Genomic DNA, 23,491 nt, shown 5'->3' with positions numbered 1-23,491 from the left:
ATCATTCCGTTATTCTTTTTTTAAAATGATTTCATTGATCACTTGTTGCTTTCCGTTGTGAAACTGTATGGTTCTAAAATTTTTCTGTCCACCTTATTTCACTTTGCATGATAGTCCAAGATCCATCCATGTTGTGCAAATAGCAGTATTTCGTCTTTTCTTATGGCTGAGCAGTGTGCCATTGTATATATGTACCACATTTTCTTTATCTAGTCCTCTGTCAAAGGACACTGTGGTTGTTTCCATGTCTTGGCCACAGTGAATAATGCTGCAATGAACATAAGAGTGCACGTATACTTGTAAATAAATGTTCTCAAATTTTCCTGGTAGATACACAAGAAAAACAAACACACAAAAACTCATAGACACAGACAGGGGTATGGTGGTTACCAGAAAAAAAGGGGCGTGCGGGTAGTAAAGAATCAAAGGGGTCAAATATATGGCGATGGAAGATCTGACTTTGGATGGTGGGCCCACAGTGTGAGATACAGGTGAGGTGTCACAGAGTTGCACATTCGAAACCTATACAATTTTATTAACCAATGTCACTCCAATGAATTTAAATGAAAAAATCAGGTAAACAAACTTAAAAAATATTTTAAAACATTGAAAATAAAACATTGGATTCCTATTACGTATCGGGTGACATGCAGATTTCTTTGAAGACCCTTGGTGAACCAGTCCCAACCAATCTGTCTGTACATTAGAATCAATGTCAAAATAAATAGTGCTGCTTAGACCCCATATGAGGCCAATTAAACCAGTTAAATAAGAATATATGGACATGGAACCATGGGATTAGTAAAATAAAACAAATCAAAAATCTCCTCAGGTGATTCTGATACTGTCAGCCCTGTGACACTTGTGCCCGAAGTAAAGCTCATTGATTCTCCTCAGGTGCATGCAGAGCACGTGAAGGGCTAATTGAATCAGATTACTCAGCTCTACCAATGGAGTTCCTGATTCACTAAGTCTGGGATGGGGTCCTAAGAATAGCATTTTTGTCCAGTTCCCAGGTGATGCCGATGCTGCTTGTCCGGAGACCACGCTTTGAGAACTGGTTTAAAGCAGTGGTTGAAACTTCACTGCGCATTAAAATTACCTGAGGAGATTTTTAAAATTCTAATACCCAGGACGCATTCCAGAACACTAGTTCCTATTAATTAAACATACCGAATAATATCACACTGTCTATACTGAATTATTTAAAATAAATGACAGACATCAAAGCAAGACTGTGAGATCTTAGGAAAACTTTTAAACCTATATCTCAGTATGTTGACTTAATACTGTTAGTGTTATTTACTTAATAGGTAAAGAAGTGAATTATGAAAGTCTGCCATCATCTCTTGGATGTCAGATTTTCTTTGTAGAAATATTTGATGGATCAGAGTAAACATGTGTTATTTGATTTTAAAGATCTTACTGGGCAACAGCTGAGGAAGAAGAGATTTTTGGGAAAAGGTGGAGAGTCAAAGAAGATTCAAAGGAGAATCAGAGAGGGAAAAAGAGAAGCAAGAGCAGAAAAATACTTTTCACAAAACAAAATATGAAGAGTATTTGGGATTAAAGACCAAATGATGATTATGAGGTCAGATTATCTTAATCGTACTTTATAGAGTAAGTATTCTTTCTCCTTATACAAATAGGCAGGTACTGAATTCAATATTTCTTCTTAGTCTACAGCTTTTTATTAATTGGATTTTAGTTTCATTTTTGGAATAGTAAATATGTTCACAGGGTTCAGTAGTTAAGTAATTTAAGATGATATTTAAGAAGTAGTATCCTTTTCATCATAGAAAACTTCCACTTACTTATTCCTGTTCCTAGAAGTAAACAGACACTTTTTAACTTTTTTTCTTGGTGTGTATCCTTCCAGTGTTACATTATGTAAAAGTAAAAAATACGGACATGTTATTTTTGCATCCACAACTTTATTGCATAAAAGGGTCAATAATTTGTACCCTGTTATGTGTTCTACCTTTTTTCTCATAACGTGATCTTGGATATATTTCTGTACTAATATATAGAATGCTTCCTCATTCTGTTTCAACTACATATTGTGGTATCATTTAGATGTTTCCTAGTATCATTTCCTGAATTCCTGCTACCCCTTTCATTAACTAAATTGTTATACTCTAATCTGCGCCTTAACTTCTGATTTATTAGTTGGATCAAAATAAATTTAAAACTCATTTATTTTTACAAGATTATTCAAGTATTCTATTTCTTTCTCTTGCATTTCTCTCATAACCACTCAACTTCCCTGGGGCAAATGGTGCCTCTGACCAACTGTCCCAAAGTGGGGAAAGTTGAGTTTGATGACAAAGCACATACAAGCAAATGCAAGAGATTATTATATTTCAAAATAAAATATAAAACTTTTGATAAACTGACCCTCAACATCTCTATCTCATTCCTTGTCTTGTCTCCATTGCTTTTTAGAAAGAATAAACATAAATTAAAAAAATTTAGATTTTGTCAAGACATATCACTCTTTAAAATCATGCCTAATTTTAATTACAAAATTCCCATGCCACCAGGTAGGAGGCAAATCCATTTTTAATTATAATTAGGCTCCTTCCCCAGGGTCATATCAGAAGTTGAATGAGGTACCTCAAAACTTGAGGTCATTTTATCTCTGGCTCATCATGGTAATAAATAGTTGTAGTACTTATTACATAATATTATAATGATCTATGTAGGGCTTTTTTTTTTTTTTTAACTCTGCAGTGAGTGTCTCTAAAGGAGGAATCCTGTTTTATTCAATTTTGTATCATAGCATGAAACATATATGTTTTGAAGGTAAATCTTGGTTCAGGGGACTCAATTAATGGTATGCAACAACTATACCCTTTGCAGTCATGATTTCCATACAAACAAAGAAAAAAAGGTAACAGAATTTGTTATAATCCTTTAGCTTGTTTCCTTCAGCCTTACCCTTAATTTCTTTATTTCATGCTCTGGATTGATGCTTAATTGACACTAACTATGTTTATTCAGCTCTGAACCATGTTTTCTCCTGGCCTTCCTGTATGAAGTGGGTTGGAGAGGCAGCAGGTTTGAGGTTATGAGTGTGGACTTGGAAGGCAGACTTATTGGTATTGAATTCTAGTTCTGCTGTTTACTAGCTGAGTTACTTTGTGCAAGTAACAGCACTCTGTGCCTCAGTTTCCTCCTTCGTTGTAATGGTACTTGATTCATAGTGTTGATATATTAATATCTGTGAGGTTCTTAGAGTAGAACCTGGCACAAAAGTGACAGCTTTTATCTTTTCTCTTTCCTTGGCCTGGAGAGAGAGCTAAGATGCTTAAACTTCAAAGTCCTTTAGAGTTCTTAGCTTATACCATTCAGGATCCTTCTATACTAAATCAAATGGAGACAAAGACTTCCCCAGAGATCTTCCCTCTGCAGACTCCTGAAGCCTCTGCCCTGGCAGAGAACCTGACTAGACACTTCTCCAAAGAGGACATATAGAGGGCCAATAGACATAGGAAAAGATGCTCAACATCACTATTCATCAGAGAAATGCAAATTAAAACCACAACGAGATACCACCTCACACCTGTCAGAATGGTTATCATCAATAAGCCAACAAGTGTTGGTGAGGATGTGGAGAAAAGGGAACCCTTTTGTACTGTTGGTGGGAATGCAGATTTGTGCAGCCACAGTGGAAAGTAGTGGAGAGTTACCTCAAAAAATTAAAAATGGAACCATCTTATGACCCAGCAAGTCTGCTTCTGGGAATATATCTGAAGAAACCCAAAACACTAATTCAAAAGAATATAATAGATGACTCTAATACTTACCGTATCTGAACACCTCCCTGAGTTATCTAATCTTTGATCCTGGCTCAAATTTCCAGAAAAAAAGATCCAGTGTAACACTCCTATTGGGGCTTTGAGTGCAACATATTTCTTCTAAGAAAACTTTCTTCTACATGTACCATCCCTTCAACATTTTCAATCTATCATACTTTATTGAATCTGAAACCCAAGGTTAACTGACTGATTATGCATATTAGTCAATGGTAGCTTTGGTTTTAACTGAGGACACATAATTCTCAATTCAGGTAATGTGCCAGTTAATTAAGCTCTCTCCTGATGTAACCTACTCAATTTCATATTTCACTAATTCCCTTTAGTGTGGAAAGTCTTTTCTAGTTAAGTCAGTCTTTTATTTTCTTATAAAAGCCACTCTTTGACTTTTTCCTAGGGTATTCCCATAACCAAACATATTTTACAATCTTTTAGTAATAATTTAATATTTTCTTCTTTTCCCTACAACTCCTATATGAAGCTTACTCAGAGCAACATCACTGCAACATTTTCATTTTCTGAAGTTTCTCAGCCTTTGATTGCTACAAAATTCTATTTCAGGATTTTATTTCATGAATTTTATTTCACATGGAGATCTAATAAATGCTTATTGAGTGACTGTGGATACAGTGATAGAGATTGACTAGAAAAAAAGGTTTATTCGTTAAGGCTTCGTAGATACAAAAACTATTTTCTTCCATGGAGACCTGAGTTTGTGGAACAGGGACTCCAGCAAATCAGTTTTCATTGATGTAGTCTTCAAGCATTTCCCTCATCTGTGATAGAGGAAAGAATAGAATATTAAGATGAACTTGGGTTTCCAGAGCAGCGACGATTCCTTCTCCTAGATCTGGGTAGTACAGTGCCTAAGGAAGCCAATTAGTATAGTGGGAAATAAGATCCATTACTTATGATTACCAAATAAGCAATCCTACGAACTCTCTGAGGTTTGACTAGCAGTGGCCCTCTCCAAATAAACCCATTTTTCTATATACAGTAAGTTGCACTATGAGCAATATCATGTCTATGAAGAATATTGAGCCAGGATTTTATGGAGGAGGTTTGAGGGACAAGAAAAAGGGGTTCTGACTGCATTTGGAGGGAGTGTCAATTGCTTACCTTTGCTGCAGGGAGCACTGTACTCAGCAACTGCAAACTCATCTGAATAAAAAGAAAATGATTAGGTGAAGTGAGAGGGATAGCAAACATTTATGGGATACAGGCTGGTGAAAGGATACTGTGGGAAAAACTGTACTGAGTCAGAAACATCAGCGTCATTCATTTGATGGTTGCCTTATATTGTTAACTTTTTAAATATAGTTATGTTATATTTCCCTTTACCCTATACTTATAAAGAAGAGGTCAGTGTTGTACTTATTTAAATCCAATATTGTTGTATCGTTGATTTACCTCAAGAAGAGGGTACTAAATTTCCCAGAAGTGTTTTGTATTAGTTGGTATATTTCTACTATAGGCAGTTTCTACAATGTATGTATAGAAGACAAAGAGAGGTGAATCAGACATAATAGAAACAAAACAAAGTGATGAGAGCCGTTAATGTAATAAATTGCCCCTACGCAGTTCTGAAATCTAAATTTCTGTGATCTGGATTTAATTTCTGTGTGAAAGTTGCTCACACTCACCTGTCTCATAGTAATCATAGACTTTCACTATGGCTGGTTGTAGATCTCTTACTGGGAAATCTTGTAGAACCATGAAGGACAAGCTCAGTGTCTGATTCGTCACCTAGAAAGCAAAAGGGGATCAAATGAGCTTTCTTCTCCTTTGAATGAGTTTAAGTATTCATTTGTTTTTCAGGAAAAAAACACTTTTTAAACATCAACTAGCTGGGCCCTTAAATTGTTCAGAAAACTCCCAGAGTAAAAGAAACCCCCCTCCCAATTGTTTCTTAAATAACTAAAACAATTCATATATTCTCATCAATGCTAGAACATGGCTTTGTTCATAGGGGATGAATAGTATATGATTTGTATTGGTTGAATAGTTATGTTCATTTTTGAATTTCCAGAGATTTGGCATAGTTTCATTTCTTTATCTAGTAGAAATACTTGTGTTGATTCAAAAAGGAATGTAAATGTCAAACATGGTAGCCTTAAGTTTCATGAAGTTGTAAACTATAATATATTCATCAATCTATAAATGAATAAACTATGCTACAATGCATAACTGTAAAATTAGATTTCTTTAACGGTGGACTGGTCTTCTTATTTTATGGCCTAAGTTCTTGTTGAGGTTGACAGTATTTCCCCCTTTTATATTGTTGATGCATTGTTAATATAATAATTGACTAATCCCATGTTACTTTCTTACATTACTCATTGTCTTCAAGATAACTTGAAGACATAATAAGCACATTTTGTGGAGAATTTCTTGCTCGTGGGATCTTAGAAATATTCATATCTCAATATTATAATAAGCCACTTCTTTACATAGTCCTAGGTGAAAAGTAAATAAAGGAGAGGAAAACATTTACTGGAGTTAATGTTAGAATTCTCAAATATTTAGCATGGAAGTAGTGTCTCCAAAATGCCTCTGTTCATGTCTCCGATACCTCCCTTAGAGGGAATATTATCTATGATTTTTGCAACTAGAGTGATAGGGCTCTCACCTTATCCAAGTAAATCAAAACATGGTTGCTGCTGACTTCTGTTCGGCTCACATCATTCGAATTTTCAAGCTGAAGAAAATCAAGCCATTACAAATGGTAATAAACAAAAGAAAGCCTTGGAGGAAACCCAGAAAAAGAAGTTTTATACCAAATTAAACTTGAGGGTAACATTTCTTCCAAAATTGTTTGTAACTAAAGACAATAATGTGGTAAAATTAAAAATAAAAGATAATTGGGATGCAGGGTTTAATATTAGTAAGAAACATGGCCATGTTTAAAGTTGATTTATTTGAAGAAAAAGGAACTAAATATTCTAAACTTGGGAATTACCTATACCTCAAGGTTTAATTCACACTCTATTCCTTAATAAAGGAGATTTTTTTTTTTTTACTTTTGCTTGCTCTAACTTAAAGCAATCTCATTTTGTCTGAATTTCTGTAATACTTACAGTTTATATCAATCTGTCATTTTCATATTTTTTCACTGGTTCATATGTAGATGTTGTATTTTCAAGACTATGAAAGTAGGAACCTACTGACTTTTTTTCTAGTAGGTATGCCTTCTAGCAGTGTGTTGTGCACATGGTGGGCACCGATAAAAACATGATAAATTGTATTTCTGCACTTGAAGAAAGTACCAGTCTTTCACAGAGGTCGATTGAATAGGATTCTAATATTTATATTGTCTTAGTCTGGAGATATATAAAACATTGAATAAATTAGAGAATCCTGGGCTCATAATAAACCTACCATTTTCACTGTTGGTTTCATGGGGATGAAGCCAGACACCATCTTCACATCTACAATTGCCATGTTGGAGGCAGGACGGTTCCCAATGTAACTGAAGATCCAGGAGTAAAAAGGAAGAATTAGGGTTTTGCTGTTAAATAGTCTTTAAAAAGAAATTCCTACAGTAAGTACTCAACAGCCCTAAAAGTTACATGGGAGTCTTCCTAAGTATCCTACCCAAGTGGTTCAGAGAACTGGCTCTGCATTAGAATCTTCAGGGATCCTGTGACAGCCACAGAGACCAGGCCTACTCTAGACATGATGAATTAGACTTTCACGTGTGTGGACTCCGAAGATGTGTATTTGGAGAAAGCTCTACAAGTGATGTATACCTGTGCTTGAGACCTCTACTCTATGTCTGTTTTTTGTTGCATATAATTTATTTTAACTTTTTTCCAACCAGGTTATAATATTCTTGGGTACAGATACTTTTTTTTGGCCATTGAGGCATTTTATTTCCATGTATGTATTACATCCCTAGAAAAAGAATCCCAGGGTTTTCCTGTCTGTGTGTTTTTGTCTTGCTTCTTCATGGTCTGTGATGCCCACTGAAGTTATTGGTACAATGAAACCAAACTGATGGGAGAGAAACAGGTTGTTCTGCCATTTTTCTAGATCTTTGAGTTGCACATCAAATCTGGGGCTGATTACCCCCCACTTGTTTAATCTGCCTGTGAGTTTCACAACAATTTTCCCAGCCTTGTGGTCATCAGTAAGTTCAAAGTTGCCAGTGTAAGCATGCTTCGTCATCACAGTTAGAAACCAGATGATGACTTTGCAGCACGGCCTTTGGCATTTGCCTCTCTTTTCAGCGTTGTTGATACTCAAACAGCATCAGCCAGGACATTCATGCATACCATTATGGTGGCATGAAAAGATGGCGGAAGGAGCTATAGATACATTCTTTTTGTAAACCCTGTGGCTATTTGAATATTGTTGTGCATATATATGTATTTTTTTCATAAGCTGATTTTTTTTAGTATATAATCTGATATTTAATTATTGCCAGTAGAAATTCTAACTGAAGAGTCAGGACTGCTTTCTATTCATGGGTTTAAAGAATTCCTTGCTTTTCCTCCTTGGCTGCTTGAAGATTGGCTGCCATCGTGAGAGGCACAATAACTATCCAGACCAACACACTACTTCAGCAGAAACAAATGGTTATTGACGTCCTTCATTCTGGAAAGGCAATAGTACCTAAGACAAAAATTCAGGAGAAACTAGTCAAAATGTGTAAGACCACACCAGAGGGCATCTCTGTGTTTGGACTCAGAACCTATTTTGGTGGTGGCTAGGCAACTGGCTTTGGCATGATTGATAATTTTTTGGATTGAACAAAGGAAAATGAACCCAAACATGGACTTGCAAGACATGGACTGTATGAGAAGAAGATCTCAAGAAAACAAAGAAGAGAATACAAAAACAGAATGAAGAAAGCCAGGGGACTGCCAAGGTCAATGTTGGTGCTGGCAAAAGTGAGCTGGAGATTGTTCAACAGAAAGAGTGAAGAGTCTTTAGTGACTTTTATCTGTGATGATGATTGTGCAGAGTTTTCATGAGAGGATTCATAAACTAAGAACCTTAAAAAGAAAGAAAAATAATTCCTCACCTCTGTTCTGGATAGGGCAAGAATAATATAGGATTTCATTATATTAGAACAAAATTATGATGAATCATTTCATTATAATGAAATCAGAAATTCAGGTCAAAGGCAAGGGGTATATTCTTCCTTTAATTATTATTGAGGGAAATTAATAACCTTTAAATAGTGAGGTATGACAGTAATAGATTCTGAAGGTAGGGGATGCAGAATGTAAACCTCATTGCAGAAATTCTCTATCAGCATGAGAACACATCACTCTTTCGATAAATGTAGTGCAAATATTTGCTGTCTCAGTGCTCTGCTTAATGAGGAGGTCCAGAAGGAAGACAGGTTGTTATATTCAGAATTAAGTGATTCAATCAGCAGGTTTTACCTGACATTCAGTGAGATCTGGAAGCTGGTATGAGCTTTGCGTCCATCACAAGTTTGGGGAAGAGTCTGCACCTCCAAAGCAAATGGGAATTCTTCTTTTTTTGGGAGAATATTGTATTTCAAGGATGTCTGTGGAAGATCAAAAACAAAAATCTGTTTCTCCCTTCCCTAGTATTTCTCCCAGCTTACTCACCTCTTTTTGATTTTTTCATCATTCCCTGAATTAGGACTTTTCAGTGAGAAAGGTTACTTTTTTTTAAAGGATTTTATTTATTTATTTTTAGAGAGAGAGGAAGGGCAGGAGAAAGAGATGGGAGGAAACACTGATGTGTGAGAGAAACATCAATGGATCGCCTCTCACATGCTCCCTACTGGGAACCTAGCCCACAACCCAGGCATGTGCCCTGACCAGGAATTGAACCAGTGACTTTTCGTTTGCAAGTGGGCACTGAATCCACTGAGCCACACCAGCTAGGGGAGAATGGTTACTGTTGACTCTCTGCCCTGATCTGCCCCAAGAGCCTCACCTGGAGGTAGACACACCCTTCTCCTGTTGCTGTCATGCTGTATTCTCCAGGTACTTTTGGCAATGAAATCTGCTGTAGTAGCAAGCGGTTGTTGTTGTCTACTTGGAAATTTGTGGAAAATGTTCCTGAAGATTGGATGGTTACCTGTACAGCCTTCCCAGTCCTGGTAAAAGTAGCTGCTCCATATTTGGACAAAGCATGGAGAGCCACCACTGTGTCCTGAGAGAGACAAATGAGAGAACCATTTAGATATGATAAACATTTGAGGGCTCAGAGGCCCATGTTAGCTGCCACAAAGAGGCTTTGATTTCCTATTTTCTATTTTCCTCACTTCTTGAATATTGCAGTTCTAGTTTCAACATTGGTTATAATCCTTAAATAGATGACAGCACCATAACATTTACATGTTTGCCTGTAGGACTGTATGCCCTAAAGTTTATTTTATTTCTCAGAAAATTGATCCTTTTCTATCTATAAATATACATGGGGTATAAAATGTAGAAGATACATGTGAATGGTAATCATTTATTGGCATTAGCTATTTGCCTAAGATATCTTTTTTTGTGTGAATAATGTTTTTTCTTTATCAGACAAAGAGTGTTTTGGGTCCTAAATATTATAAAGCTTAGTCATGACTATGTATTTTTCTTTTGGATGATTCCTAAGTATTAATTACCTTACATATTAAAAATCTAGATTGTATAATATAATTTTCTTTTCACTTTCAATATACATATTGAGAAAAAAATGAAAACAAGTTCAGTTGTCACTCTCAAAGCATTTGAAAATGTGATAACTGTGGTCATATCTACTACCACCCAACCAAAGTTCAGCTGGGCTCTCACCCCCAAACGAAATTCTGTTCTGCTGCTGAAGTCAGGGTCCTGAAAGAGCCCAATGATTTTTGTAGCCATGATCCAGGTCATGTTTGAGTTTCCCCAAAGAAAATAATGATTAATAATAATTATTATTATCTTCTTGGTATACTGACATTTTTATTTGGCTCTTCCTTTTTTACTGGAAATTTGAATTCTCCTATTCATACTCCTATTTTAAATTCTCATCAACACTGAATGTGGATGATATCCTTTAAATAATATATTTGTGAGAAACGAACACTAACCATTCTAACAACATTATTCATTTTTTCCCATTCATATGGAGAAATAAAACATCAAGTACAATGGAGAAAGGATGGAATAGCATTTTTTTCATAGGTATATAGCCTAACACCCAAATTCTCTGGAGATAAATTCTACTGTGTACATATTGATGAATGTTTTAGGTATAAAATCATATAGTTAAGCTCAGGAGGTTGGATCAATAAAGATAGTTCTTTATGCTTCTGTGAATAAGTGGAGAGAGGAAGCCTGAAATGTGTCTGTTATAGAAAAAACCGGTTAAAGGAGATCTAAGAATGAAGGAATTTTCATGGAGAGATTATTGAGTTTTCAGTAGTGTTCCTGGGAATATTTTGAAAGAAACTCTTATAACTTCCAAAAGATCGATAGATCTTTAAATTCATTCTTCTATGGCCATTGATAGTGGTGCCCCATTATTGCTTTAGGGAGGTAGAGTTATTATTGGAAAGAAGACACTGTGATAATAACACAGGAATGTGTACCAGAATTCTAGGCATTTTCTTTGTGGCTCTCTTTGGCTTATATGTTCCTTTATTTCTCATTATCCCTGAATTCTAATAATACTTTCCTCATTTCAAGTTATTCTCACTTTTATGTTTTATTCTTGGGTATGTTTTTATCTTGTTCAAACCTTTAGATACCTAAAGGTGAAGGAAAAGCTTCCGGAAAAGGGTTGTGCAAACCTGGGTGGAGGAGAAGCCCCCTTGAGAATTCTGTTGCTTTGTGATCCACTTCACAATGCGCGATGCAGAAGTCAGGTCCTCCGAGGTCAGGGCAGGGTTGGCTGTGAGGTGAGCGAGGAGCACGTAGGACGTCATCTCTACCTCAGCAGAGGGAGCCTGGGGTTGGTATAAATACTCCACTGGTTCTCTAGGTTTCTGAGGTCGTGTCCAGTGAACAGAATTATCTGGGGGTGAGAAAAATACATTTATAAGTGACTCCATATTCACATTTAATTTAAGGTGAAAGCACCGATGCCAGAGCTGAAGTGAGGGCTCCATTCCTGTAATAACCTCTTCAACCTTATCTAGATGATTTCCTTCCCTGTAAACCTGAACGGGCTTGTTTCACCAGGTTAAGGAAGAAAATGCTGCTGGGGTCAGAAGCCCGTAGCCATCTGAGTTTTCAGGCAGCTGCTATAGTTGGGTTGGTGACAGAGCAAAAGAGCAGAGCAAGTTCTCTCACTGGTGGTCATAATTTCTTATTTCTGATATTTTCCAGACCCTATCTGAGGTTTGTTAAATTTTCTATAAAGCCTGCAGCCGGCGGGCCGCATGCGGCCCAGGATGACCATGAATGTGGCCCATGACAAAATCATAAAGTTACTTAAAAGCTTTTTTTTTTTCTCATCAGTTTTCATTAGTGTTTATGTATTTACTGTGAGACTCAAGACAACTCTTCTTCCAGTGCGGCCCAGAGATGCCAAACGGTTGGACACACCTGCAAGAGGTTTCTTGTGAAGATTATAGATCACTTGAGATAATGGAGTTCACACTCATTAGGCTGGAAAATAAATACACTAATCCTTAAAATACTAAATACTGACAAGGATGTGAAATAATGGGAACATACTTACACTACCATGGGAAATAAACTGCACTTTCGAAAACAATATGGCAATATCCAACAAAGGGGAAGATGTGCTTAGCCTACTATTCAGCAATTACACTTTGCAAAGCATGACTCAGAGAAACACACACGTGCACAAAGAGACATGTATGTATGCATTGCAGCATGTCTTATTATTGCAGCAAATAAGAAACAATATCCATGAGGAGAGACTCTTCATATAAATTATGACCTTTTATGTATTGTAAATATTATGCACCAGAGGAAATTAATTAACTAGAGTTACAGGAACCCATGTAAGGGACTTCTGGTAGCATAATATTGAACTTAAGAAAAACAAAAGACAAGAAAACAAGATGCAGAAACACTCAAAAGTATGATACTGCTTTATCTAAAGATAAAAATTGTAAAAATTTTGAATATTATTTGGGGATACATATGTATACATTAAAATATAAAGAAATCAACAGAAATTGTAATGAAAAATTCAGGATAATGATTCCCTTTGGGAGTGGGAGTGGTACACAGGGAATTTTTCCTGTAATGGTAATATTTTATTTCTTAATCTGGAAGGGAGGTATAAAGATATTTGATAATTATACTTTATACATTATTATATATTTGAAATATTTTCTAATACAATTTTAAGAATTAACAATTAGTGGCATTGTCAAGGGAGAGAGGTAGAATGTTTTATTGGATATCTTATTATTGTTTGCAGTTTCTTTTTCTTTGACCCCTGTCCTTCACATAGACTATTGTTTACAGAGAAGTATTGTGGGAATATAAAAAAGATTTGTCAACATCATCTAACAACATCATCATTGTAAAATGAGCATAAAATACCAGAATTTTTTCATGGGGTTACTTCTTTCACTTGTTTCTTATGTTTAAGATGATATGATGTATCAGGCAGGGTTCTGTATATATTAAGAACTGATATCTTAATCATAGTAGCTCATACTTTCATAGCACTTACTGTGTGCCATATATTCTACTCACTGCTTTCCATGTTTTCACTCATTTAACTCTGACAACAACCTTATGGGGTATTATCCCCATTTTACTGATGAAGGAACTGGAACACAGCTAAGTTAAGTGATTTGCTCAAGGTCACATAAGCAATATGTTTTGGAGCTGGTCTCCAGAGGACAAGTTTCTCACTACTACAGTACACTGCCTCTTTAAATGTGTGACTTGACTAAGAAACACTAAAATTTATAGTGATATAGACACAAGAGGGGAGAAGAAAGGGATCCAGGAGGTAGACATAGGGGGTTTTTGTAATGTAGCAGTGCTTGATACAGAGAATGTGGGATGTGGATTTCAGTGTGCTCTCACCTTCCTCCACTGCTTCCTCCTTAAGTGACGCGAGAACTTCGCTCTTTTTTTCCTGGTTTCCTGCCAGGGCAAAAGCATAGGCCAGCAGTGCCTTGGTATAGACATGGCTTCCATGGGGTCCTTGCTTTGCTGAATTCCAGGCTGACTCCAGGCAGAACAGGGCATTGCGGACAACAGGGTGCTGTGGAAGGCAAACAAGAAGGGAACCGAGTTACGTGAACAGGGAGGCTAGTGTTCCCAGAGAAACACACAGATCATAGCACAAGAGATAAAAAAGGATTTCAAATGTATTTGTTCCTTTATTCTCATTCTTATGGAGAAAATAGTATTTTTAAAAATCTGTTATTCTCACATTTATGAGGCAGGAATATAGGCAATATCTTTAGAATGCACTGTGTGTGTATGTTTGTGGGGGATGCTGTTAAGGAATAAACATCCTAGAGCATCCCTGGAAAATTCTAAGGGGTGTCCAACCTGCAGCCCATGGCGGCCCGAGGTGGCTATGAATGCAGCCCAACACAAAACGTAAATTTACTTAAAACAGTATGTGGGTTTTTTGTGTGATTATGTGTCACAATGTATTTAATGTGTGGCCCAAGACAAGCGTTCTTCCAGTGTGGCCCAGAGACACCAAAAGGTTGGACACCTCCTGGTCATGGATTGACCAAATTTTCTTTTGATCTGGGAAGTATTGTAATGCATAGAAGGAAAGTTGACACTTGGGTTTAGCAGGGTGACATTGCAGACAGAGGTCAGTAGTTTCTTTGCAGCCAGAATTATGCTTCGGCAGGGAAAGAGGTGGTACCTACAGTGATGGGAAGAGGAATCTCCAGAAGAGCAATGGTGATATAGGCAGAGAGGGTCTCTTCATCTTCTACTCCACCCTGTAGATATGAGTGTGAGAGTGATTTGAGTAATTTAACTTCTGAGAAGGCTCCTAATCAGCTCTTTGTTTTCTGCTCTGTTATGGAATTTATCTTTACCCACATTCATCCCCGGGGGAAAATTATCACAATCAACCTAAATGCCATCCCCTCTTTCTTGGTGCTATCCAGGTTTTATTTTTTTCCTGTTACCCTCCTTAAAGAATTTCTACATTGTTATCTCCTCCCTTCATCCTTGTACACGTCATGATGGACAAATCAAATTTCTGAGAACACTTCACCTTAATGGCATTGTTGAGCAGTGACCCAGAACTTCCGAAACAGCCGTTGTCCTTCTGCTTGTGGGACAGCCAGGTGAGGGCTTGGGTAATGTGTGCTTCATCAATGAAGATGTAAGTTCGAGCCTGGGCAAAAGTCTTCAGTACGAAGGCAGTAAGCCTGAGGGGAGAAGAAGGGATGATGGCATTTATGTTGTCACATAAATTGCTTTACAACCACTTTGCAGCAATAGGCTCCATAGTACCCATCTTACATTGATATAAATCATCTAATAGGAATTTCTTGGGTACATGGAGCTCCCTTCTCCTTTGGACTATTTGATTAACTTGCTAGATCTAAAATTTGCTTACTGACTCACTTCCTCTTTGCAACAAAGAGTCTGAGTACCTCTAATGCTACTTAAAAAAATTATTTGTGTAAGTTTTTAAAGCTTTCTTTTCTTTACAGATTTCCTCCTGTAGATGGCAGAATCTTCTCATATAGCTCTTACATGTAATAACAACGTCTAATATTGTTTTGCCTTAGAGATTTTAAAACTGTTTCATATTACTGGTCCTTCTCATTTCTTTCCTCCCATTGGTGAATTTATTTTCGGTTGACTATGATCTAAAAAACATAATATAATCTGAAGTGAACATGGTTTATCTAGAAGTTATATGATATGTTCATTGGCCATATCATTAAAATGCTCACGGTTATGGGAGCTGTTTTAGAAAAAGAATAGCCATTTTAGAAAGAAGACCTTGATGTATTATTAACAGGATGAATGTGGGGAAGAAGTGTAACAGAATGTATATGAACCTCAGCTTTTCTGATTGTTACCTTGACAATATTGATGTATTTATCTAGTATAATCAACTATAAGTTTAATAATACATACTGATAGGGTTAGGGTAAATATAATTATGCTAATATATGGAAATAAGCTTGTACAAAAGAAAAAGGAGCTCAAAACTCTCTCTCTTACCAGGTATTGCCTGGAGTGCCGCCATATTTTTCCCCAAAGGTGCTATAGGAGCCATCATAGTGCTTGTAGTTCAGCTGTCTCTGGTAACCTGGAATGGATGGTTCATGAAACAGCATGAAAGATTGTATATGCTGTGTCCAGAGAAATATCAAAATGCTTTGGTTTCTCTTGTGATATTTCCTAAACTTTGCTGTCATACGTTAGAAGGTTCTGAGTCCTAAACATTTTATTGGAGGATGGACCCTGGATAGTTACCATAACATTAACTGTCATAGCATTCTTATCATACGAACTATCATAGTATGACAGGTTAATGTACCATAGTATTGATAAGTGACTCGAGCCTATTGTTAAAGGCTCCAGTCTATTGTTAAAGTAACACTGTGAAGTTTTCACTCTGTCATTCAATCACTCACCAGTATTGAGGTAACCAATGGCTTTGGACTTCAGTTCTGGAGTAAGCTGCTGTGTTTCATTTAGGTAATTCAGAACATAGATGTTAGGGGCAAAGAGGACCATATTCTGTTCTCCACATCCATAGGGCATTTGGAGGAGGTTTTGTGTGTTTCTCATGGCAGAAGCTAATATGTCCCCTAGGGAATGGGAGAGATTATAACGTATCAGAATCATTAAGAAGAAATAAATTATTAGCTGAGGTAAAGAAATGAGGATTTTTAAGAAACGTAAGTCTTCCAGGGACAGAAGTATGACTGGAATCAATATATAAGCCTTAAAAAGGAGGAAAAAAGTTTAAATTACAGTTGTTATTTTGAGAAAGAAATCATGGGAAAAAATTAGTAGAAACTATCAATATAGAGTAATCTAGTAGGGCTGTAGACTTACCTAAAACTGAGAAGGAGGCTCGGGCAGATCCTTCTACCACATTTGGTGGCAGCATTAGAGATACTTGATTAGGCACCTTGGCACCTAGAGAAAAAAACAGATCAGCCATAATTAAAATTATTTTTGCTGTATAACCTCCTGAAGAGCTCTAAGACCAAGAAGTCAGAACTATGCTTTATACTTGAACTTCTGAAATATTCTTAATATTCCAGATTGTTATATCTTAACTGTGTATGAACACGATTCTGAGATTTCCAGAAGTTTTCCTTCCCCAGCCCTGTTGTTCTCCCTGTGTACAGGGTTACATTCCAAAAGAAGTCTACACATTTACAAGTGCCCTGGATTCCATCCTATGGCTAACACAGTATGGTTATCATAAGATGATGTATTTAATATTCATCCCCAACCTCCTTACTCAACAGTTGTATGAAAAAAGCCCTTATGCATACATGAGCAAAATAAAAATATCAAAAAATTTCCTGAATTCTACAATGATGGTGTCTTAATTTCTGTCAGACTTCACCAGATACGAAGATAGTATTTTTATGGAAGCCCTTTATATGGGGGTGAAGATGACCAGTATTTGTCTCCTTGAAAATTAATAAAATAATTGCTGTTGATAAGCATACATTTACTGCTATTTTATGTTGGTGAATTACATGAAGATAAAAAAGAGAGAAATGTTATATTTATCTTCATACTACATCTCTTCCTCAAAAAATTAAGAAAACTTTTGTCAAAGGGTATGAAGTTTCAGTTATACAAGATGAGTAAGTTCTAGAGAAGCACTGTACAGCATAATGCTTACACCTAACAATATTGCATTTGTACTTAAACATTTCCTAATAGGATAGATCTTATATTAAATGTTCTTATCATACAAAATAATAAATAGAGAGTGGGAGAAAAGTTTTAGAGATGATGATTAGGTTTATGGTATAGATTATGGTATATGCTTAGGTATATGGTATATGGTCTCCAAATTCATCAAGTTACATACATTAATTTTGGATTTTTAAAATTATATTAATCACATATGGTTATGTAACTAAATTTAAATTCAATCATGTAATTAAATATATAATATAATTTGTATAAATGCTTTATTTTGCCATGTATAATACACACTTTTTTGCCCAAATTTTTGAAGGAAAAATAAGGATGCACATTATACATGGATAGGTACGTACACAAAGGATTGGCTAAAAAACCAAGCTGAACTGTGATATTGATAGTATGGAATTAAAGGGAACTAAGAGGAATTATCTAGATTTATAATTTAACATGGGAAACATTTCAAGACAAGTTGCTGAGTAAAAAAGGAAGTTATAGAATGAAACTTATGCCATATATATAAATCATAATACAAAAATTCATATACACATTGTTATTCCTAAACATATAGGTATGATCATTAAAGTATTGAAAAAAACTGTAAGGGAGAGATATTGGTCTGTAATATGAAGTTCTGTTTTATTTTGTTTTTAAAGGAGAATGCATTTCCATATTACATAGGTAATTAAAATTAATTCTAATAAAACTGCCTGATGATTAGCTCTGATATATAAGATAAATCAAAACAAAGAACTCACAATTGGAGGAGGAACCATGATAAAAGGCTTTGGTGATAACACTAAATTCGCTTAAATATAGAAAGAAGGCTAAACAACCAGGCAATTATGCACTTAGAACACATTTTATGTATTTGAAGTTTTGACCATATAAAAACCATATTGGACAGAAATTGGTAGATAGAGAAAGATAAAGAATGCACATGTGATGTTGCTTTTACATTAGTTTGAGGTAAGGACACATTGTGCTGATAAATTTCTTAGTGTACTAAATTTCTATAAATGTTTTTGTTTAGATACAAAATTCTTCACCAAGATAAAGTTATATTTTTTACTGTAAGCTTCTTCAGTCCCTGTCAAATGACTGACAGAGCATTAGCTACAGGATCAGCATCAAACAGATACTGACATGACAGTAATGATACAGGCTACAACAATTTTGGGGGGGAGGAATAGCAAGATCATTTTATCAAATGCTATTGGTTCTGAAAATCTCAGTGGTGAGATAACCTGAATTTAGCGACCTATATATTGTATAACTAAGTATTCAAGGAAATCTCCCCTTGGCAATGTTCTGTTTTTTACTCACTTTCTACCTATAACCACATCATTCATATTGGCAGAAAGACATTTTGGTGGTTGCACAGGTGCTGTAAGAGAAAAAGATTCAGAATGCATGAGCTAAGGATATTCTCCTGATTAAATTACTTGGCCTCTCTAAGACCAGCTTTCTCATTTGCCAAATGAGTCGATGGTTCTTTGGGTCTTACTTGTCTGATAAGGCTAAGTGTAGAAATAATATATAAAATTCTTTGATCTTCACATGTTATACAAACTTGAATCAATGTTATTTTAATTATTTAGGCTGAGTCTTACCTGACGGGCAAAGCAGGGAGTTGAATGTTACTTCTTTCTCTAGTCCTTCAGGCTTTGTGTGGAAAGAAAGAAAAGTTAGAGGTCAGAATGGACTGACTTTCAGGACCATTGTAGTGATAGGATAACCACAAATTTCTTGATAGTAAACAGGAGGACTGGAACTGATTTTTCAAATGTATTATATAAATAAATTCTGTAAGTAAAACAATATGAAAGAGACAGGTTGATAGATGAAAAAGTAGGGAAAAAATGTGAAAGTAAATTAAGAAAAAAAAAGAGATGGAAAGGCAGAGACAGAGACAGATACAGATAAATTTATTTATAAAATAAGATTATGAAAGATTTCATGACCATATATTACTTAGCCCTTCTTACCTAAAAGTCATAACCTTAACTGGATTCACCATTGTTTTTATTGATTCATTGTGACCTATCACATGGGTAGGCTTACTCACTTCAACCAAAAGGTGCCGGGTGATTGTGTCTTTCATTCCATATGCAGGGACCACAGCCACCTCAGACCCACACAGTTCTTGAGACTCCAGTGCCTCCGCACTCACAGTGAAATTCACACTCCCTGAAAAAAAGGGCCAGTAGAGATGTGCAGTATGTCCCCTTTCCTCCATACCTTTAAACTCCAAGATTTAGAAATGTTCTGTAGCCTTTTTTTTTTTTTTTTGGTTATATAAAAACACAAGAGCAGGAATGGAAGTGACATAAACTAGAAAATAATGATACTGGGCATCCAAGGTGGTAAGGAGGTGAGGGAAGTAGGAATATCCTCCTAGATAGATACCCTAGAATACAAAACAAAGAAAAAAGTTCTACCATCTGAGGGGAAAAGCATCTTTGCCTGAGAGAAGGGGAACTGGGTATAAGAATGCCAGTGATATACTGTCTTTGAGTCGGATTGAGTAGTTTCTAGGAATCTGCCTCTTACCTAGTGACTTTGGCGTTACTGCCCAGGATATGGTTTGTCGTCCAGTCTCACAGATGCAGTAAGAATTTTGTTCCTTCTCCACTGGGACAGCCTGGAATGCAGGAGAGCCTTCCAGGTGCACCCTGACCTGAAACCACGCATGAGACAGAGATAAGAGATCCGAGGAAGAAGGGGACCGAAGAGAGAATGGCTTGAAATAAAGCATTTTGGAGAAGTGGTTATTTCAGGTTGCCTAATTCTGAAGACCTTATAGGTAGATCTGAACCCTAAATTTTAGAATTTTGGTGTAGTCTGCTCTTTTGTGTGGTGGGACCAGAGTTGAGGAAATGTCACAATGTCAGGATTCTTTTGGTTGGGAATCTTGACCATTCTCCAAGCTTTCCCAACAGGGTATGTAAGATTTATAAATCGTATGGTTTCAGCAGAAATAAAATGCTCACAAATAATTTTTAATGATACAGGAAAAGTTAACTATATGAGAATATAGGGGTTGAAACCTTGAAGAATTTCAGGCATGTAAAGGGAGCCTAATAATTTTGATGTCCATATCAGAAATCTTCATGAGACACAAACCTCTTAACCTTAGAAGAGTGAGAAACTTACAACAACATGGTTGGACCTGGAAAATTATATGTTAAGTGAAATAAGTCAGTCAGCAGAAGCTAAGAACTACATGATTTCACTCATTTGTGGGATATAAAACTGGAAGTCACGGACACAGACAACAGCATGCTGGTCACCAGAAGGAAGGGGGAGCGGGGTGGCAGCGAAGGGTAAAGGGGGCTGAATATATGGTGAAGGAAGATGATTTGAGTTTGGGCGGGGGGCACGCAATGCAATGTACAGGTCATGTATCATAGAAATCTACACTTGAAACCTATGTAGTCTTATTAACCAATGTCACTCCAATAAATTCAATTTAAAAAAATCTTAGAAAGAAAAACAGAGTCAGGAACTTACTTTAAGTTGCAATCTGGTATTTGGAGATAACAGCAACTATAGCAATGACTATGCGTATATTATAAATATCTGATAGTATTCTTTCTCTGGTGAGCACATTTTGCACACAAGAGTTTGTTAATATTCCTAGGAATGAAATTTACAATTTAAGTGACCCTGTGTTTAGTTTAGGAGAGTGAGGCTCTTACCCGGATGCATTTGGAAAGGTACTTTAGGACAGTAGCCTTGAGTGTGAAGGCCTCTCCACGGATCACAGAGTAGGGCATCGTGAGCTGCACAAAGAAGGGCTGGAAGGCTCGGAGGGAGGCGGGAAGAGAGAGACCAAGTCCAGTGTCATTGGACAGGCAGAGGGCGCCTGCCTTCCACTCAGTGATTGTATCAGGGACTGTGACTACTACTTCAGCTACACCCGATGAGCTGGGGAGGATGGCAATGTGAAGAACAGAAAGTAAGCAGTTAGGTAACTCCTTTTGAGGAAGAGGCCCCATAAATGATTCTGTCTCCATAATCTGGAGGCACTCAGAAGAAATGCCAATAACGATGAGTATAAACAAAGCTTAAAATAGGAACACATAACTCCTTTTCTTCCAACTCCTGTTTTCAATTGTAATCTATATCTGAGTTTCCTACAGACGTATAGCTATAGTGTTAGCTATTATAGACAATATAGTTATAATCTAAATATGTAATTTGAGATGGTTCTTAAATTTTCCTCTCTAAAATATTGTTGCACTGAGGGCAGGCTTGTAATTTTCAATTCTATTACTACTGTGTACAGTTGGTCTGACTGATTCTGTGCTTAAGTCAAGATTGCTGTCCAATGAAAGCTCTCTTATAGGTGTTAATCTATGCAGTGCTTGGTTATATTTAGTCCTTATGCCTATTTTCTGGAAATCTTTGAATTACATTTATGCAAAATTTCTTAGCTGTGATGTAATTATATTAGTGAGATGTCATAGCAGAAACAGTTGTATTCAACTTCTCCTAAAGACAACAATGTGTCTAAAAGAAAATGCTTGGACATTGAAAAATTAGCTAAAAATGGAAAATTTCGAGGAATCTCTATTGTTCCATCTTGTATATAAAGACAGTTACTTACTCTACCACCACCAAGTCCCAGATCCATGTCTCAGGGAAATACTTCCGCACAGTCTCTGCGACAGTCTCTGAAGCATGGGCTATAAAATCATCAGCACTTTCCAATGCGCTTATATCTATGGTGGGTGAGGGAGGAGACAGAAACAATAAATGTAAAGATCAAGCTCATAAGAGATTGTAATAATTGCTACAAAAGAAACAGGGTGATGAAATAGGAACCAGGAGAGGACACTTGGGTGTTAAGGAAAAGCTTCTTTGAGGAGGTAATGTTTTAGCTGAATTCTTAAGTATTAGAATAAGCTTGGAGTGAGGTGGGGAAAGAGGGTCACAGAGAACATAGAAACCTAGAGGCAGAAAGAGGCTTGGATTGTCTGCAGAGCAGAAAGGAGGCGTCTGCGGCTGCTGCATATTGTCTAAGTGGAGATTTCTAAGATATGGGGGTGGGAGTAGGGCAGGAGTTAAAGGTTTTCATTTGGTATGTTTCTCTGTGGGACGAAAAAATAAAATCATATCCAGACATCATGATGGTGACTTTGAAAAACACTTTATAGAAGTGAAAAGATAAAAGATTTAAAAAAATCTCTTTACTCCCTTATATGTCAAAAGATCAGAGTTAGAATCTCTCATTTTATTTACCTTCTGTTAATGGTGTGCTGGTAAATATTTAACAACCAGCTCTCTGGAAAAATATTTGTGCATATATATATTTGTACATACATAAGTTAACTATAAATCTGATAAGATTATTACTTATAAGTAATAATAAATATATACAATAATTTTTATTTGCATTCCAGGCAGCCAATTTATTCTCACTGAATGTTTCCCTTGATTTTTGACAAACTCTTTAGTTTGTACTATGTATTTAACCATGGTTTGACAATCTCAGACAATAAGCAAATGCCTGATTATTATCTGACTTACTCATCAAAGAGGTAGCCCATATCATTGATACATGATTTTAACATGTATCATGTGGGATTTCAACATGAATATTAGCTAATGTTTTGGAGACATTAAGGAGCTTCTTCACTTGATTGGTGAGAATGTAGTCTTTTTTAAAAATATATTTTATTGATTATGTTATTACAGTTGTCCCAATTTTTTCCATTTTGACCTCCTCCACCTGGTATCTGCCTTCCCTCCAGCAATCCCCCTCTTAGTTCCATCCATGGGTCGTGCATATAAGTTCTTTGGCTTCTTCATTTTCTATATTATCCTTAACATCTTGCTGTCTATATTTTACCTATCAATTATGCTTCTTAATCCCTGTACTAATTCCCC

The 23,491-nt window shown here is 36.3% G+C and overlaps 1 protein-coding gene and 1 pseudogene across 1 annotated transcript in view; both read right to left on the bottom strand.

The window, feature by feature from the left end:
• Nucleotides 1-4,352: 4,352 nt before the first annotated feature.
• Nucleotides 4,353-23,491, bottom strand: part of LOC129085027 (alpha-2-macroglobulin-like) — a 41,797-nt gene continuing 22,658 nt past the window's right edge. The window contains exons 18-36 of the mRNA XM_054591441.1: nt 22,209-22,323; nt 21,298-21,526; nt 20,150-20,276; nt 19,665-19,786; nt 19,210-19,261; nt 16,763-16,846; nt 16,336-16,512; nt 15,920-16,007; nt 14,955-15,111; nt 14,599-14,673; nt 13,790-13,970; nt 11,563-11,786; nt 9,738-9,956; nt 9,212-9,339; nt 7,197-7,287; nt 6,448-6,516; nt 5,462-5,564; nt 4,938-4,979; nt 4,353-4,594 (exon numbers count right to left, since the gene is read on the bottom strand). Coding sequence (XP_054447416.1) covers nt 4,578-4,594; nt 4,938-4,979; nt 5,462-5,564; nt 6,448-6,516; nt 7,197-7,287; nt 9,212-9,339; nt 9,738-9,956; nt 11,563-11,786; nt 13,790-13,970; nt 14,599-14,673; nt 14,955-15,111; nt 15,920-16,007; nt 16,336-16,512; nt 16,763-16,846; nt 19,210-19,261; nt 19,665-19,786; nt 20,150-20,276; nt 21,298-21,526; nt 22,209-22,323 — 2,300 coding nt within the window. The 3' untranslated portion in view covers nt 4,353-4,577. The remainder of the gene's footprint in view (nt 4,595-4,937; nt 4,980-5,461; nt 5,565-6,447; nt 6,517-7,196; nt 7,288-9,211; nt 9,340-9,737; nt 9,957-11,562; nt 11,787-13,789; nt 13,971-14,598; nt 14,674-14,954; nt 15,112-15,919; nt 16,008-16,335; nt 16,513-16,762; nt 16,847-19,209; nt 19,262-19,664; nt 19,787-20,149; nt 20,277-21,297; nt 21,527-22,208; nt 22,324-23,491) is intronic.
• Nucleotides 7,539-8,095, bottom strand: LOC129085029 (40S ribosomal protein S15a-like; annotated as a pseudogene).

Source organism: Pteronotus mesoamericanus, unplaced genomic scaffold, assembly GCF_021234165.1.
Source record: "Pteronotus mesoamericanus isolate MK-2021 breed Mesoamerican mustached bat unplaced genomic scaffold, CSHL_Meso_final scaffold_21, whole genome shotgun sequence".
NCBI classification, from domain to species: Eukaryota; Metazoa; Chordata; class Mammalia; order Chiroptera; family Mormoopidae; genus Pteronotus; species Pteronotus mesoamericanus.
The sequence above is the reverse complement of the archived record's forward strand: the minus strand, read 5'-3'. Positions and strand labels throughout refer to the sequence as shown.